Source organism: Bufo gargarizans, chromosome 1 (assembly GCF_014858855.1).
Source record: "Bufo gargarizans isolate SCDJY-AF-19 chromosome 1, ASM1485885v1, whole genome shotgun sequence".
Lineage (NCBI taxonomy): Eukaryota > Metazoa > Chordata > Amphibia > Anura > Bufonidae > Bufo > Bufo gargarizans.
In genome coordinates, this window is record NC_058080.1 from 85,597,448 (window position 1) to 85,617,713 (window position 20,266).

The following is a 20,266-nucleotide window of genomic DNA, read 5'->3' on the forward strand; positions in this document are numbered from 1 at the left end:
CCTGATAGAGGACATCTAAACCCACATGTGCTAAGTTGCAGCCATCCAACCTGTCTCCATACCATCTTTAATGGTGCCAGAAATTGGACTTTAAATCTACTACTATTGAATGTACAGTACCAAAATGTATACTTTCTTATGTGCAATTATAAAAAAAAAAAAAAAAAAGACTATTATACATTCACTCCTTGCCTCATTCTTCAAACTTATTTTACACTGCACTGGTTCTTAAGGAGCAACGGCCTTAGGGCGTAGACTGTGACACAAAGCTTCATCAGAGCCACTTACGCTCCCATCTTCTGCTTCAGCTCCTCGTGGGCCCACTATCACTGCTGAAGCTTCTGCTGCTTGTGGTAGCTGAGGGGGCGACTCTGCAGGGGGTGGAGAGGGGCCTTAGACCTGCGAGCATCAGCTGTCTGGTTTGCCTAAAGCTGTGGCAAGCTGCAAACACAGTGTTTCCCACTTAATTAAGTAATTTGGCCTCCCTTTCAGCAAGAGGAAAATATTCCCCCATTTTGCTTTGATAGTGAGGAATAGTGAGTCATGAGACTGGTTCATGTGAATGATATGACAGTACATAAGAAATAAATTATAGAGCTTGCCATTCTGGTCAGCGTGCCCGAGGACCCAGTTCTTTTTGGCATCACCCCCACTGAGATGATTAGATGTTGTGGCCAGTGTCATTATCATCATCCTCCAAATCCGCCACCATGACTCCTCCTCTTCCTCCAGTGGAAGCTCCTCATCCTCAGAGTGCCAGGAAAGAAGGAAGTGCAAATTATAAGTTAAAAAATACAAGCTCATTAAACTACCAATTGTGTGCGGAGTGCTGGAAAAAGAGACAGCAGCGGAGAAAATGGAAGTATGAATTATAACTGTGGATTGATGGAAAGGGTGTTAACAAGTGAGACTGGCAGTGTGGCAGATATGTAGGCAATGTGGGCTGCTGAAGTGGCAGGGTGATGCTCTTAAACTGCCACTTCATAATATAACTGACATAATATGTCACCAGGGCAGAACTGTCTCTACTATACATTACTACAAAACCTGGAAAAGGGCCTGGTTTGCTGGAGGTGGAGGAGAGAAGGGCGGGCTCTTAACTCCATCCACTCATCCATCCACCCATGTTGTGGAGAGAAGTCCTGACTTGTGTACAGTAGAACACTCCTCTGTATACTCTCTGTATCATTACAGCTTCATACAAAAACAGAGATATATGGAAATTTGCTTATGTGCATGAGCCCTTAAAGCGTAAACATTATTTAGCTCTGTGCTGGATACATGGTTTCTTGCTTGTAGCAGAGTGTTAAGTGACAGCTACACAGCACTCTGTATTTTCTGAACGGCTTGTACAATATGTACATCTTTTATTTTATCCTTTATGGATATGCATAATCTAAATCTATTCTTTTTAACTTCATTTTGTCGTGCAGGACATTATATATCTATGGACATACAATACTGGATTTTATAGTCTGGCATTGCGCAATTGAAAAAGCAGCAGGTACAGATGGCAATGCACTACAGGATCAGCAGCTCTGCAAAAACAACATTCCTATTATTGTGAACAGTTGTATGGCATTTGTTACACAGTATGGTGGGTAATACAGACTTTATGCTCAGCAGATTGTTTCTAAATGATATTAGTTATTTGTCAGACTGCTAAAATCTGTATATTTTCAATGCATGTATATCAATTAAAATGAGAAAAGTCAGGATGCCGCTAAGCTTGTTGTTTTCTGAGCAGTTATGATCCACCTTCTGGTTTCAGATCTGTATGGTTGATGTTTGTTGAGACATGTTAACACTAGACATGAGCGAATTTCTCAAGAGTTTGATTCGGCTGATTCGCCGAATTTCACAAATAAATTGTATTTTTTTGTAAGTAGTGGGTAAAATAACAGGGAACTGCGATAGCGCCACCCCTGTCATTGTACCCCTCAGATGCCGCGTCCATACATGATCGCGTCATTTGAGTGTAAAATTAACAATAAAAAAATGTAATCAAACTTACCGCCTCCATTTGCTCACAATGAGCTGGCCACTGCCATCTTGCTTGAAGATCTCGGACAAAATCCTGTGCTGCGTGGGATAACCTCATCACTCCGGCTGGTGGTGATGATGTAATCTCACGCTGTACGGGATTTTGGCTGAGATCTTCAAGCAAGATGTAGGCTGGCGGCCCGTCGCAAGCAAATGGAGGAGGTAAGTTGGAATTGTTTTGTTTTTTATACTATTTCAGGTTAAATCAATTCGCAGACACGAAGCACGAGGAAATTCAGCTTCTAGGCGAATTGGATTTATCCTGAAATTCTGATCGAATTCCACTTTGTTAACACAATAGCTGTGAAACCTGAATGAAGCATGTCTAGCAAGAGTATTAACAGACTTTTATCCCTAAATTCACTGCAACATTATGAGCTGAACTTAGTAGAGATTCATAGCAGACAGCATCTCATCATTATATATGAAATTATATTCTGCGGCATCCGTAGCACACCCTAGAGGCAAGAAATTGGAGTGTTAAAATAGGGCCTTGCTGGGGTTTACACTGAACTGTTCCTGCCGGAAACTGTGACCGAGTCATAGCAGATGCCTGCTGCTGCCACTGGGGAAGCCAACTGCCCACACCTTCATGCAGGGGTACAATATCTATTGTCTGCCACTTACAATGCTGTTCTAACACTGCAGTTTAATTATATCTAATAGCTACAGTCATGCAAATTCAATAAATATTACCTTCATGAAGTCCTTGTTGATTATGATAAACAGATTATGCTGACTGAAGGATGAGTCACCAGTATTTAATCCTGGAGTTTCCTTGTACAAGGCATCCAAATTCAGATAGCCAGTCGATTGACTAGTGAAACACAGAAAACATTATCAATAATAAAAGTGTACACTTGTCAAAATGTAAACATCATATACTGATCATTTAAAAGAAAACTGAGGTTTAAATACAGGGGTAGAATTCAAATTTTTAACAAACAATATATGTTTAAAAACAAAATCAATTACATATTAACAATTGCATTTAGTGTCAAAACGTGAGAAATATATTACTTAAGTTAATTCCTTCTATTACAAACTGGATTCCAAAAAAGTTGGGACACTATACAAATCGTGAATAAAAACTGAATGCAATGATGTGGAGGTGCCAACTTCTAATATTTTATTCAGAATAGAACATAAATCACGGAACAAAAGTTTAAACTGAGAAAATGTACCATTTTAAGGGAAAAATATGTTGAATCAGAATTTCATGGTGTCAACAAATCCCCAAAAAGTTGGGACAAGGCCATTTTCACCACTGTGTGGCATCTCCCCTTCTTCTTACAACACTCAATAGACGTCTGGGGACCGAGGAGACCAGTTTCTCAAGTTTAGAAATAGGAATGCTCTCCCATTCTTGTCTAATACAGGCCTCTAACTGTTCAATCGTCTTGGGCCTTCTTTGTTGCACTTTCCTCTTTATGATGCGCCAAATGTTCTTTGTAGGTGAAAGATCTGGACTGCAGACTGGATCCTTCTCCTACGCAGCCATGATGTTGTGATTGATGCAGAATGTGGTCTGGCATTATCTTGTTGAAAAATGCAGGCTCTTCCCTGAAAGAGATGACGTCTGGATGGGAGCAGATGTTGTTCTAGAACCTGAATATATTTTTCTGCATTGATGGTGCCTTTCCAGACATGCAAGCTGCCCATGCCACACGCACTCATGCAACCCCATACCATCAGAGATGCAGGCTTCTGAACTGAGCGTTAACAACTTGGGTTGTCCTTGTCCTCTTTGGTCCGGATGACATGGCGTCCCAGATTTCCAAAAAGAACTTTGAATCGTGACTCGTCTGACCACAGAACAGTCTTCCATTTTGCCACACTCCATTTTAAATGATCCCTGGCCCAGTGAAAACGCCTGAGCTTGTAGATCTTGCTTAGAAATGGCTTCTTCTTTGCACTGTAGAGTTTTAGCTGACAACGGCAGATGGCACGTGGATTGTGTTCACTGACAATGGTTTCTGTAAGTATTCCTGAGCCCATTCAGTGATTTCCTTTACAGTAGCATTCCTGTTTGTGGTGCAGTGTTGTTTAAGGGCCCGGAGATCACCGGCATCCAGTATGGTTTTACGGCCTTGACCCTTACGCACAGAGATTGTTCCAGATTCTCTGAATCTTCGGATGATGTTATGCACAGTTGATGATGATAGATGCAAAGTCTTTGCAATTTTTCGCTGGGTAACACCTTTCTGATATTGCTCCACCATCTTTCTGTGCAACATTGTGGGAATTAGTGATCCTCAACCCATCTTGGCTTCTGAGAGACACTGCCACTCTGAGAAGCTCTTTTTATACCCAATCATGTTGCCAATTGACCTAATTAGTGTTAATTGGTCTTCCAGCTCTTCGTTATGCTCAAATTTATTTTTTCCAGCCTCTTATTGCTACTTGTCCCAACTTTTTTGGGATTTGTTGACGCCGTGAAAATTTGAATCAACGTATTTGTCCTTTAAAATGATACATTTACTCGGATTAAACGTTTGATCTGTCATCTACGTTCTATTACAAATAAAATATTGACATTTGCCATCTCCACATCATTGCATTCAGTTTTTATTCACAATTTGTTTAGTGTCCCAACTTTTTGGGAATCTGGTTTGTACATGACTAGTAGATAGTACTGTCTCTCAGTTTGCTTATGAGCTCCTACTGTAAGGCCTCACTTTTAGGTTTTCTGATGCGGCTTCTGAACCCAAATCAGGTGCAGATTGTGAATGAAGAAAAGGTTTTAAGAACAGATACAATATATTAATGTATTCTCTTTTTATATCCACTCATAAATTGCATCTAAAAACCAGAATATGTGGCAAGAGTCATCTGTAATTTTTTAGCAATTTGTGTTTTTCTTAATTTTCCTGTGCTCTCTACTTGTCTAGTAGACTATTATGCAGTTGTTTGAACATTGTAACAGCGGCTGCTTTACACCACTGTTCCCACACATTTTGATGCGATCCGGGCGCTGCACTCAGTGGTAACCTGTGGTCGGTGCTTCCCATTTCACAGCTTTGGTCTTGGGATCTGTTTCTGTAGGTGTATTGCTTTTGAGGATTCCGCTCCACAGCTTTCACTCAGCCCTGGACACAGTATGACTTCAGCTTGTTTCGGGCTACACTGCTCTAAGGGTGGAGCACATCACTCCCTTGGCTGTGGGTATTTGGTCAGGTTACCTAACTGACCAACCCTGGCTCTCCTGTAGGTATTTAAGTGGCTCAGCCCTCTTCCCAGATGCCTCAGTGTAAAGGTCCTTGAGTTTTCTAGTTCCGGATACTCTTGTGTGCTCCTGATCTATACTCCGTTCTTGGACTCTGCTTATCATCTGATGCCTGCCTGCTTGCTTTGTCTCTTCTGTTGCCAATCTTGATTGCCTGACCTGTTTCTGTCCCTCCTGCATTGACCTTTTGCCTGTCAGACTATGCCTCTTCCTCATCTTTCGGTACTGCACTGTTCCACCTGTTAACGACCCCGCCTGCCTGACTACGTGTGTACTTCTGGTACCTACCTAGGTATCTCCTGGTCCACCTGGACCAGCTGCCATTGACTCGGGGATTGCTCTAGAGTAGCCCCTGGCAACTACTCTAATGGCTCAAGTCTATCCTCACCATCTGAGGCTCTAGTGAAAACCAAGTAGTTGCTTAAACACGCCCCTCCAGAGTATAGCCAGTCAGTGGCACAGTGGGTTCACACCCACTGATCCGTGACAATTGTGTTGCTTAACCTCAATCATACATATACAAGATCTCTAGTACGAGGCTCAAGTATAGTTGCATATATTGTGTTTAAACCTCAAGCTACATTCTTACTAAAACAATCACTTCAGAACAGTTTTTATTTTTTTTTTGCAAGAAATTATTTTATATAATTTGTGCCTAGTATAACTTACAAGAGAGCATGTACGTACTTCATACATCATTTTATTGTACATTATTATAATTCATTGAGGCATGTTTATTTTCATGTCCCTTTCTATTAAGGTTTAGGGAGCAAATCTCTGTATATGAAGAATGGGGATTCACTTAAAGTAAGAGAGTTGTTAGAAGATTTTAAAAAGGATGCACGGAGCATAAAACTAAAAGTCGGAAGACATCAACTGGAAGATGTGACTGATGTTCTGAAATGTTTCTTATATGAAATAGATGATGCACTTCTGACAAAAGAACTTTATCCATATTGGATCTCTGCCCTAGGTAATGACACTGTGTTCCAGAAATAGCTGTTTCATTATTCATTTGAACGAATGCATCTACTAAGTAAAAGATGTTTATTTAAGTGAAAGATTTTTGCTTAAACTCCCCTGAGACAGCAAACATAATGTTATTAGAGTAAGCTTCCTATGCTATAAAATTAGAATGAAGCATCGTGCTGTCAGCAAAGACAGTACTTTGAACCTACCACTTTACAGAAAGCTGATAATATAAGCAACATATGTTATTAGATACAAACTGTTACATTATTCGTCTCCATTTCTGTTTATGTTTGTATAGATGATTTTATCTGAGCTCTAAGGAGTCTCAGTCTATGAACATATTATATGTCCATCATGCAATTTAAATTTCGTTGCATTATCAAAGTAGAACATCTAACCCTAAAGGCTTAGAACTGCTTCAAGAATGACTTGCATGTTAGCCTGGCCTCAGGACTTTTTTGCCAAGTCAGGTATAAAAGAACATCCTTTTTTCGTGTAACTCAATATCTCTAGTGATTGCATAAATGTTAGTTATACTGAACAGATTCAGACTGGAAGATTTTGAGACAAATGAAACTTTCTCGTTGTTCATGGTGGCACCAAGAAGCAGAGTTAGTAATGCATTGTATGGTTTAACAACATTGGTAAAAGTTTTTTTTTTTTTTTTTAAATTAAAAACACAGATATTAAAGGTATGATTGCTGGGAATGTGACCCCTGTGATACTCACTGATCATGAGAATGGAGTGGTGGTGCTCATGAGTGACCACCAATTGATTCACTTCAATGACACTGGAAAAGATAGCTGAGCACTGTAGGCATTTTATCAGTTCATTTTGGCTACAAATAACAGGTCAAATATTTCAATAATAATCAGTAGATATAGGTTTGAAACACTACTACAGTAGTAATTACATGGATGGCTTAAAGCTCTCAGATCCAGGGGCAAAAGATATTCCTATGGACCTTCACATCCACACAGTATACACATGTCTCACTCTATGAAAATTACAGTATATATAATGTAAAAATGATGGGTTAATTTGTATTAAAGCATCTTATCCAGCCAAAAAAATTCCTAATCTGTACTGTCGAAGGGAAGGACCCCCAAACTGTTATCTATTGATGGCTTGCTCTTCTCTTTTGTAGGAGTCTCTGGTTTGGCTGGTATAGGCTAATTAGATTTAAAAAAAAATTATATGGAGAATTGCATGAAAATACTGTAAGTCTTCATGCATCTGCTGAGTCTCCTTAAGAAGAACTAGTATCGTCCTTGATAGTACAATCTACTGACACAATCAGTTCCTACTCCATTCTTGCCTACAGAAGCCATTGGGGAAATCAAAGCTTTGGGTTTGACTTTTAATGGGGAACATATCACCTTCCTGGGCTGGCTGTTTTATTTCCTCTATGTCATCACCAATTTGCTGTGTCAGGCATAGGAGTGCTCTAAAGAACTTTAAAAGAATGTTGCTGACCTACCTACAATACCATACAACCTGATGCCAGAAACTCAGAAAATACGGACATTAAACATACTTCCCAAGACACACAAAGACAGCAATAATCTTATGTCTGGGCATCCTCACTGAGAAAGTATCTGGATGGGTAGAATGTATACTTAAACTCTGGGTTGTGTCCAGCTACCTTCTGGACACAACTGAACTGATAAATAAACTGTCTGTAGTTGGTCCCCTACCATATGGAGCTCTCTTTGCCACCATGGACAAGAAATCTTTATATTCCAATATTCCACACTAGTGTGAATTAAAAGCCTGCAGTGCTAGGTTTTTGTGAAAAATAAAGCAATTGCCACTGAATCTGTGACAGAACTTCCAAAATTCATCCTTACCCATAACTACTGTTCATTTGGTGAAAAAATATACCTACAGAAGACCTGTACAGCAATGAGAAGAAAAATGGCACAACAATATGCAAGCGTGCTCATGGCCAAGCTTGAAAGTGACTTCCTATCCTTCTGCCTCATCAAGCCTTTGGGCTACTATATTTCATTATGATAGCATAATGATCTGGACTGAATCTGAGCAACAACTAAAAACAGTTAGTTAAATTCAACCACAAATGCAATACTCATCAACTTCTTTACTAAAATAAACTTTTTGGACACTATCATCAAGATACAGAACAATTAAATAAAGACATTACTTTACCAGAAACCAACTGGCCGCATAGCATATCTCAGATGGGACAGTTTCCACCCCAAACACATAAAAACTCCATCATCTACAGTCAAGCTATCAGATACAATGCAACCACATATGTTCAAACCCTACAGACAGGGATGAACACCTTTGAAGCCAAAAAAAAAAAAGAATTGAAGCAAGAATGCCATGCAAAACGGAAAACCAAATTGCCTACAACCCAAATTTGGAGATTCTGATTCTGAACATGTATATTCCCCTGCAACCAGACAAAATTTAAGACCTGTCAATAGAGATGGCCTTGCGGTTCGCCGGGCGGTCGTTTCGCGGCGAACTTTGCGTGTTTGTGATTTTCCGAACATGCGAACGTATGGAGAAATTCGCGCCTGTCATATTCTTTTACATTGTGAAGAACTTTGACCCATGACACATCCATCAGGTGGACAGGACAGCCAATTGAGACATTTCAGCACATGGACATACCCCCTACCTCATAAATAAGCCTGATCTGGCCCCCATTTTACATTCAGTGTTTTGCCAGTGTAGGGAGAGGTTGCTGTGTGGAGCAGGGACAGGCTGTTAGGGACACCAAACACTAGCTAATAGGGCCACAAAAGTCATTTTAAGCACTAGTATAGGTGTGCTATCAATATGTTTAATACACAGAGGGGTGTGATATACTTATAATATACTTTTATAATGAGTCAAAAACACATAGATCTATATAGTGATCACCTGGAAGTCAGGGGCCTAGGGGCCAGGGGCTTACCAGGGCCATTTTTATATAGGGTAAGGTTCAGGATGGGGTCACTCTTATCAGGGTGGGTGGTCTGTGGTTAGACTATCAGGGCCAGAATAACACCCCCCTGTAGGGCTATATCAGGGACAGTTCTTTGCCCACCCTGTCCATCAATACCACATCATCATCTAGCCCAGGGATGGATGTTTTTTTGCTTTCCCTCCTGGATTCATCGATGTGCACTGGAACCACCCGGATTGTGGTAGGACAATATGGTTTCTGATTTGGTGCCGCCGAGCACTTGCTATTGCCTACCACATCTATGCTTTTTGCTTAACTTTAATTAATTTATTTTCATTTTGAGGGATATCTTTTCCATTCACATGTCCGCAAAGTGGGGCTGCATCCATTCCGCAATTTTGCGGAACGGGTGCAGACCCATTCATTTTCAATGGGGCCTGAATGTGCTGTCCGCATCCGCATTTGCGGATCCGCACTTCCGCATCTGTGCTTCAGTTTCCGCAAAAAAATAAGAACATGTCCTATTATTGTCCGCCATTGCAGACAAGATCAGGCATTTTCTAATATAGTGCCGGCGATGTGCAGTCCACAAATTGCAGAATGCACATTGCCGATGTCCGTGTTTTGCGAATCCGCAAAACACTTATGGACGTGTGAATGGACCCTCGTAGTAAAATTATTAAAGGTTACGTTTTATCTTCATGTATATTCTAATGGATTGCCTTCCTTGTACAATGTTATAATATACTTTCTATGTTAGAAAGTATATTATAGTGCATTTGTATTGTGCGGCAGTTGTGTGCGGTTCTGCTGCGATACTGCAGGTATATACAAGGACAAGCGTTATTGGGACAAATCATTTCTACTGGTGTGATATACCAGTCGTCCCCCCAAAACAACTGATTGAAGCAGGGTGTTATATACCAATATACTTTCTTTATACTGCATTTGGTTACTGTATAGTGCACTTGCGCATGAGCGTACGTGAAAATTATATTGCCGATATTTCGCATTGAAATATTTTTTTATGGAGATCGCAAATTCGAATAATACATCTGGTATGCCACTGTCCATGTTGTGGGACTATTTGTGCACTTCTAGTAATTATTTCTTGGCTGCAAATATGAGCTGAAGGTTTTTCAGGTTCGCTTGCCATTAAAATGAATGTGACCCGCCGCAAACTTGCAGTTCGCGAACATTTGATCGCGTTCGCGCGATTGCGGTTCACGAACGGTCCCAGCAGATATTCGTCCATCACTACCTGTCAATAAATAATTATCACTGACAAGATATAGATCTTAAAGCATGTCAGGACTAGAAAGATCCCAGGTACCTTCACCTGTACCATGCCAAATGTGGTCTACTTGATCACATGTACCAAATATTCTACTGGGGGTCTCAATATAGGTGAATTTTAATAGCAAATATCGCCACTTCAAGAATTTGTGAATATTTAGAATATAGTGCTATATTCTCGTATTCGCGAATAGCGTTGAATATTCTAATTGCAAATTTATCATGAATTTATCGCAAATTTATTGTGAATTTATCGCAAATATATTACATTGCTGATTTTCGCAATCAAGTAAACATTGACTGGAGATCACAAATTCTCAAATTTGTGAATTTATGGTGAAAATTTTGCCCAAAATTTGCGAAATATCGCAAATTTGAATATTGCCTATGCCGCTCATCACTACTCCTTATCATTAACTTCTACAATAATTTACTGCTATAACTTTTTGTTTACTCCTCCACTAATATTGATCTGCTTTACATCACTTGTCTCATCTACCTCACTATTCCAATGTACTTTTGTGTATAAATATGTGAATCTTCAGATACTGTGCTATAACCTGAGTACTCTCGAAAGCTTGCAATGTTTTCATCATCTTTTCATTTAGTCACTGAAAAGTATCAACCTCTAATGAATCAATTTTTTTTTATTTGTCAGGTTTTAACAATCAACAGTTAATGTACATTATGGTATGTAAATTAGCAAGATTTATGGTGTTAGTGTTGTGTAAAATTACAGCTCTGATAGTGTGATTTGTATTAGTTATGCTAGTAAATAATTGGATATAATCAACCATATGATATCAAGGTATAAAAAATTTAGCCTTTGTACACCACCACAATGGATTGGAAACAAGCGCATTATGATATGACTTTAAGGGATTGGCCACTTTCTGGCTACTACAAACCAAAGTGTTTGTAAGATGACTATATGGCACTTACTAATATAGTCTTTGTTGAGATTCTGCACCATTTTCAATATTTCATAAAGTATTCTCTCTTGTTGGCCAAGTTTATTGTGCTTTCCACACAGCTGCCTGGCCTTAAAATGGCTACTGATGGACGGTGTGTGACCAGGCAAATCACTCAGTCTCCTCTACTCAAATACACTGTGCAAGTGCAGATGACAGATGTGGTGTGGAGTTGAGAAGGCTGAGCGATATGTCTGGAGTTATTTCTGCCTGGTCACATGACCCGCCATCAGCGACCGTGTTATGGACAGGTCTCCTGTGTGGACAGCACAGAAGATTTGCAAACAAGGGGGCATGCCTTATGAAATATAGTAAATAGCACAGAAAATCAGCAAAGACTGTATTAGTAAGTGCCATATAGTCATATTATATGCATATTGGTCAAAAATAGCAAGAACGTGGCCAACCCCTTTAAATGTAGACTTTCAGATTTAATTTAAAGGGTTTAACACAAATATTGCATTAACTGTTTGCCAACATTTCAGCTTTTTTTCTCTTTTTTCTACATAGTCCAACAGTTTTCACAGACAAAATGTAATTGGACAAACTAGCATAATTATAAATATAATATTTATTTTTTAATGCTTGGATACCTGGGTGTATGTGGGACCCAACCTTTTTGTGTGTTCCACTTTGACAAACATTTGTTTTTAATGGTTTTGGAGAAGTATTCTTGTTGCTGTTTTCAGTCACGCCATATGACCCCTAGTCTTATGTGTATTTTCAGACTCTTGTGGCTATCCTTTCCTAGTCCTCTACAATAGGTTCTGATCTAGGGCATATCAGTAGTGTTGAGAGAATCAAAGCATCCGAAGTGGGATTCGATCCAAAGTTTAGGGAAAATTTTATTCACCACAAAGCCAGATTTCCTCGCACTTCATGGTAATTAATATTTTTTTGTAAAATAGTGGCTAGAGTTGTCTGAGATACAACAGAAAATAAAAATAAATACTGACCTCAGCCACTTGCTTGTACAGAGGCATTCTGCTCCTCTCTTAAATGAAAAAAAAAACTGTCAAAGGACCTGCACTGAGCGTGATTATGATGTCACTGCACTCTCCCAGGGTTATTAAAATCATGCTGGGAGCACGCAGTGACATCATCATGCTCAGTGCAGGTCCTTCGGCAGGTTTTTTACAAGCAAGAGAGGAGCAGACTTAGTGAGCAAGTGTATGAGTTAATAGTTTTTTTTTTAACACTTGAAAGGCCATATTGCACCGGTGTATTCATATTTTTAACGGCCGTTACATAGATGCACTCCTGTCTAAGCAGCTGTTAAAACCGGTTCCATTGATTGATAGGCTGAATAGGGTTTTAACATAGTGATTTGTGATGAATTAATTTGTAACAAATCAAATTTCTTGCTAAACTTCGGCAAAGCTGCCAAATGAAATTTTCCAAAACTTCACTCATCTTTACATATCAGGTTAGATGCGTGTGTGGTATTCCTCTTATTGGGGTAGCTGTTCTGCTTTGTGCACTTTGCTTTTTTCTCAATCTAGAAATTGACAGGTTTGCACACTTTTTGTGCAGATTTCACCCTTGGACACCCGTGAGGAGGGTTCATTGGCCCACCTGGAAATTTCCCTGTAAGGTCTATGGCCAATCCGCCACTGCAGGGCTTTATGTGCAAATTGCTGGAAAAAAACTACTGAGGAACAACAACAATAATAACTGACTTTCTTGGAACAAGAAACTCCAGGAATTTACATTAGACAAGTGGAATTCTGCACTTTGGTCTATTGAGTCAAAATGTGAGATTTTTGGTTCTAATGCCTGGGGGTTAGAATATACCATCGGATCAGAGTTTTCACGAACTCAGATCCAATGGTATATTCTAACCCCCAGGCCTTCCCATGGTGACGTGGATGCTTGTCGGGGAGGAGTATGCCGAAGTGGAACAACTGCACAGTTTGAAAAAAATATATATATAAAAAAAAACGAATATATTTGATATAGGCTATATATTTGTTTTTTAGAATATTCGTCATTTTTTCCATCTAAAGTCAGGATTCCTCCCTGCTTAAGTTGCTTGTGGGCCAATTGGGTGACTCATTGGCTCACAAGCAAGAAGCAGGGAGGAATCATGTGTTCAGATGGAAAAAAATGACAAATATTCGCTATAACGAATATATAGCACTATATTCGAAATATTCGTAAATTCTCGAAGTTGCTATATTCAAGATAAAAATTTGCTATTCAAATATTTGCGCTGAAAACTACTCGACACGTGTTTCGCCACCCATGGCTTCGTCAGGAGGTGATTAGTAAGGCATAAACGAGGGGTATATATAGTGAAAGGCAGATTTAGTTACTACAATCACCTGAAAATCATCCAAAGCAGCGCAGCTCCGTCATTATGGCCGCCGACATCTTTCAGGGCGTCCATACCTAACCACTGCGCATGTGCGACGCGCGTGGTGACGCATATCGGAGCACGTCCAGAAGAGGGAAGACAGCGCATGTACGGGTCACATCTACGATGTAATCATGTGATCGCATGTTGCTAGGGAGGTTATACACAAAGTATTATACTAAGCTAAATCGTAAAAGGCAATATTCCAACTGTGTGTGTAAATTTATATATAATATCACATACGATGGCTAAAGAGAGGGTACCTGAAATGAGAAAGAATATAACCACAACACATAAATAGAAAAGAGAGTACATTAAATCCTATAATTTATAAAACTAAATACATACATATACACAGATTGAATAACATTATTATATACTGCCGCTATAAAAATCTCCCAATCATGTGATAAATACTAGTGTTACAAAATGTTATAATAATTAGTGTTAAGGCTCAAAAGAGAGCAAGAGTGCATAATAAGGAGTGCTAGATATGGAAGGGCTCACACTACCAAAGACTGGATAGCGGGTGGTTCACTGCTCTCTGGATCACCCTAAATCCAGCAAAAACAAGGCATGGTACAACAACAAAAGGTAAGGCAGGCACACCTCCTTCTGGTATGGAAGAGATAAATTCCGTATAAAATACTAAAACATTTATTTGGTCATATACACATCAAATACATGGGTATTAAAAGAAGTGAAATGGGAAATATTCATAAAAACATGGCTAAAGAAATCCCCCCACCCAAAAAACTGTGTATATATATATGGATGATTTGTAAAGAATGCAAAATTGCCAATACAATATGCTACCGATCAGAATAACAGTAAATCTCACTTACGGCCTAGACAGAACAACCTATAGAAAAAAAGGATTATATAAATGGAAATCCCAACAGAGACTTGATATCTTTCTATCATTGTCTTTCACATCATTGTCTCCACTACATTAGGAGATATAACTGTTAGAAATCAGGTTGGGAATCCTCGTACTATAGGCATTTATGGGGTATACACTAGCTTGCCTTTTATCCCTTATTTTGTGGTGCCCAAATTAAAAAAGGGATCTAGGTCCTTCACAGGTAATCATAGACTAGTTAGTTTAACTTCTGTTGTGGGAAAAATGTTTGAAGGACTCTTAAGAGACTATATTCAGGAGTATGTTACTGTAAATAATATTATAAGTGATAACCAACATGGGTTTACCAAGGACAGAAGTTGTAAGACTAACCTGATTTATTCTTATGAGGAGGTGAGTAGAAACCAGGACAAAGGGACAGCTGTGGATGTAGTGTTTCTGGATTTTGGAAAGGCTTTTGATAATGTACCTCATAGATGTTTAATAGGTAAATTAAGGTTTATAGACTTGGAAAGTATAGTTTGTAATTGGATCGAAAACTGGCTGAAGACCCGTGTCCAGAGAGTTTTGGTCAATGATTCCTATCTAGGTTATAAGTGGTGTACCCCAAGGTTCAGTGCTGGGTGCTCTATTTATTTATTTATCAATGATTAATGATGATTGAGCATGCTCGGCCGAACACCTGTTCGGCTCAAGCATCTCGATGCTCGGCACATGGCGGTACTCGGCCGAGTACCACATGTGCTTGAGCGCCATGCTTGAGTCTCCTCCCCGCACGTTTCTTGGTTGTTACGCAGCCAATAAACGTGCAGGTAAGTACTGCCCTCACTGTAATGCCAGTAGCCATGTTGACTACTGGCATTACAGTGATTGGCTGGCTGGAACGCGTCATCGGGTGCTATATAGCACCCGGTGATGCATGTTTGGCTCATTTGTACTAAGTGAGAGCTGAGCATAGGAAGGGACAGAGAGTGTAGGGAGTGTAATTAAATATTTTTTGTACAAAAATGTTTCAGAGACCCAAAAGTCCTTGTAAGGACTATTGTGTGTGACAGCAGCAATATATGTTTGTAGCACAACCTGCACTAAATTGCTCAGTGTTAGGGAGAGTTGTGCATAGAAAGGGACAGACAGTGTAGGGAGTGTAATAGAAAGAATTTAATACAAAAACTTTTCAGAGACCCAAAAGTCCTTTTAAGGACTACTGTGTGTGACAGCAGCAACATATATTTTTAGCGCATCCTGCACTAAATAGCGTGTAATAGGCCGCTGCAGACAGTTAAATTATCCGCGCCACATCTTCTGTATAAAGTGTGAGCATCCCTTACATATCAGTGACATACAATGTAATTTTTTGCTTAGACGGTGTTCGCTTCTGACAGTTACCATACCAGGGTACACATACAGTGTACTTTGTCAGCTTTACAATCATACTCCCCCGAAACCCAAAGACTTTGGTTTCCCGGAAGCAGCTTGGCGGTACATGGGAATAATGCTGCTAGATAGTTTATGGTCGAAACTACGATGGTATCTGATCATCTTCGAACATTTGACTTTCGTTTTTTATTAATGAAAACATTCTTGGCAAATGCTTTTGCTTTGGTTCGTCTTGCACCAGTCCAAGAATTTCACCTCTAGCGGCACAATACGGATTCCCCCGGCCGTCCCTCTTAATCATGGCCCCAGTTCCGAAATCCAACAAAATAGAACCGGAGTACTATTCCATTATTCCTCGCTGAAGTATTCAGGTGACCTGGCCTGCTTTGAACACTGTAGATTTTTTCAATGGTTAGATAAGCAGCAGGCACTCTCCCATAATTTTTTTAATGGTCAGCTCAGCAGAAGGCCCTCGCATATAATTTTTTAGAGGGTGAGCTCACCTGCAGGCCCTTATCTACAATCTTTTAGAGGGTCAGCTCACCAGCAGGCCCACACCTACAATATTTTACAGGGTCATCTCACCTGCAGGCCCTCACCTAATTATACCTAACAGGTAATTTGCGTGCATGCTGCCTTGCTTGGATGTGGTAGCCTTAGCCGTTTCTCAGGCTCCCTCCCTGGAATCGAACACTGATTCCCCCTTACCCATTCTCCCTCCCCCTTACCGTGATTGGCGCTGAAAATAACATTGAAAGTGTATGGGGCAGACATCCGAATGGATAGTCACTGTCATGGGGATGTGCGATCAGCCCCAGGTCATCTAGAGTCACCAAAGCAGCAGTAGGCCTTTGCCTATAATGTTTTAGATGGCCATATCAGCAGGTGTTTGCTCCAAATATTTTAGTTGGTCAGCTCAGCAGCAGGCCCTCGCCCCTAATGTTTTAGATGGTCAGCTCAGCAGCAGGCCTTCACCCCTAATGTTTTAAATGGTCAGCTCAGAAGCAGGCCCTCGCCCATAATGTTTTAGATGGTCAGATCAGCAGCAGGCCCTCGCCCCTAATGTTTTAGAGAGTCAGCTCAGCAACAGACCCTCACCCCTGTTTTAGATGGTCAGATCAGAAGCAGGCCCTCACCCCTAATGTTTTAGAGTGTCACCAGCAGGCCCTTTAATGTTTTTGAGGGTCACCAGCAGGCCATCAATCATAATTGTTCAAGGGTGTGTATGATGCCCTCCATAATGTGTAATAAAGGGTGTATTGGAGTGTCGGTTCCTTGCAATTTTTGGCAGCCCTTTCACTTAGTGCATAGGCTTTATGAGTGTAGAAGTCCCACTATCTGAACAATTGTACCACAATGTGAATGAGGCTCTCCTTTATGTGATATACAGGTTGTATCGGAGTGCCTCTTCCTTGTAGTTTTTGGCAGCACTTGCACTTTATATACAAGTAAATATACAGGAAAGACTGTTTCCTAACAATTTTTCCTCTAAAATTGATTTTATCTTCGTTCAGATCAGCAGCAGGCCCTTGCCCCGATTGTTTTAGAGAGTCAGCTTAGCAGCAGACCCTCACCCCTAATGTTTTAGATGGTCAGATCAGCAGCAGGCCCTCGCTCCTAATGTTTTAGAGGGTCAGATCAGCAGCAGGCCCTCGTCCATAATGTGTTAGAGGGTCACCAGCAGACCCTTATCCCTAATGTTTTAGATGGTCAGCTCAGAAGCAGTGGCGTACACACAATCCATGGGGCCCCGGTGCAAAACTGATCCATGGGACCCCCTCCCCGTCAACCCCCCCCATAACCACCGCTGCCCCCCAACCCGCCTCCACCCCCCCCCCAACCTGCCTTCACCCCCCCCCCACACTACCATTCACCCAACATGCCTCCCAACAGTACCGCTTTGTGCGGGACAGGCTGATTTTGGATGGCAATCCTGCTGTACTGCCATCTGTGGAGGACACTGTTATGGGATATGTGTGGATGACACACTTATGGGGGATCTGTGGATGATACACTCATGGGGGATCTGTGGATGACACACTTATGGGGGATCTGTGGATGACACACTTATCGGGGATCTGTGGATGACACACTTATGGGGGATCTGTGGATGACACACTTATGGGGGATCTGTGGATGACACACTTATGGGGGATCTGTGGATGACGCACTTATGGGGGATCTGTGGATGACGCACTTATGGGGGATCTGTGGATGACACACTTATGGGGGATCTGTGGATCTGTGGATGACACACTTATGGGGGATCTGTGGATGACACACTTATGGGGGATCTGTGGATGACACACTGTTATTGGGGATCTGTGGATGACACACTGTTATGGGGGATCTGTGGATGACACACTTATGGGGGATCTGTCGATGACACACTTATGGGGGATCTGTCGATGACACACTTATGGGGGATCTGTCGATGACACACTTATGGGGGATCTGTCGATGGCAGCTTTTCCTAAGCCATGTAACATCACATTCATTGGTCACATGGCCTAGGTGCAATGAATAGCGCTGAGCTGTGACACCAAGTAGAGCCGCTATACCATGTACTGTACAGCGCTGGTTTTGATGAGCAGAGATAATATACTACAGGGGATTACAGAAGTATTGCTCATGTAGTAGTACTGTGCACACTGTTACACCAGACTCTTGTATCGCTCATAAACAGTACCAGGGTTTACCTAATACAGCCTAGGGTCAGTAAATTACAAGGTGTGATATAATGCACAGGACTACTTTCCATAGATAATGGAAGCACTGGCCTGTGTATGAAGTAGCACTGTGCACACTATAGCCATTGGGGGAGATTTATCAAAACTGATGTAGAGGAAAAGTGACTTAGTTACCCATAGCAACCAGTCAGATTCCACCTTCCATTCTTCAGAGCTCCTTTGGGAAATGAAAGGTGGAATTTGATTGGTTGCTATGGGAAACTAAGCCAGGTTTCCTTTACACCAGTTGTAATAAATACCTCATTGTCTGTTATCAGCTGCCACTTATCCCAGATACCAAGAAGTGAATAAGCCTCCCCTGCCTTGTATTACTGGAAGGACACAATCAGGAATCCTTCAGTGTCTGCAGTGCACCCTCTCCTCCCCTGACCACAGCAGTTGCAGTCTGTGCAGAGTATTACACCTCACACTATCCCATGTCCTGCAGACCTGCCAGCTGCTGCACTGTGCCTGTTATGAGTATTATACAGGCTTGCTGGTACCTACCTAGTGTAAATTTAGTACTCCACAGTTCATTATGGGATGTAGCTGCCAGGCTTCAGGTTTCAGCAGGAGGCAGATCACAAGAACTTCTGCCGGCAGGTGAAGACAGGGGACGGAGCCAGTGCTCTACAGACAGCAGACAGTGCCACAGACTCCATATGACCAGTCCAGGCCTGGTATGGGGTAACTGGGAGCAGTGGGGATAATGGCAAGGAGGTAGGGAGGGGGAACCTAGACCGGAGGTCAGCCAGAAGAGAGCACAAAAGGGAAGCTGAGACTCTGAGGAGCGTCCAGGTCAGGTCTCCTATGTCAGGCCTGCTCTTCTATTCCTGTCTGAAACAGACAGGAATAAAAGAGCTTTGAGTCATCTCACAGGGTTCGCCCTATGGTTACAGCGGCCCTGGGAAGAAGCGTAGCAATTACTCAAATCCCTCCTCACTCCCCTCTCCCTCGCTCATTTTGGCCTGCTGTTGTAATGTGTCAGTGGGGAGGGAGGAGGCGGGGACACTGGCGGGGCCGATGCAGTGACTACTGTAATACACCAGCCCCGGCTGTAAAGTATATTCATAAAGCTTAATCTGTGTAAAAAAAAAAAAAAAAACTGCTGTACTTACTAACTATGGTGGCATGCAGACTCGCCGCCGGCAGCTTGAGCTTAACATCTCTCCCTCCATCATGTGACTCCTGCCCCGCCTACCTGCTTCATTCATAAAGTGGGAGGAGCAGGCAGACGGGGCAGGAGGCGCATGACCGAGATGTTTCTGACACTGACTGCTGGTGTTTTGCTTGAGCGGCGCGATGGCTGAGCGAGGATTATAAAGTTGTGAGTGGGGCCACACAATAATTGCTGCGCGGCCGCACACAGCTTGAAGGGAACACTGACTGCAGGGGCCAGGGGAGTCCACAGGCAGCCGGGCCCCCTGGAGTGCCGGGCCCGGTCGCAACTGCGACCCCTGCGATCCCTGTATGTATGCCACTGCTCAGAAGCAGGCCCTCGCCCATAATGTTT

At 41.6% G+C, this 20,266-nt stretch overlaps 1 protein-coding gene across 1 annotated transcript in view; it reads left to right on the forward strand.

Annotated features, from left to right (window-relative positions):
• The window catches only part of ARAP2 (ArfGAP with RhoGAP domain, ankyrin repeat and PH domain 2), a 449,134-nt gene that overhangs the window by 335,500 nt on the left and 93,368 nt on the right, over window positions 1–20,266 (forward strand). The window contains 2 exon segments of the mRNA XM_044276099.1: window positions 1,434–1,597; window positions 6,030–6,242. Of these exon segments, the coding sequence (XP_044132034.1) occupies window positions 1,434–1,597; window positions 6,030–6,242 (377 nt within the window).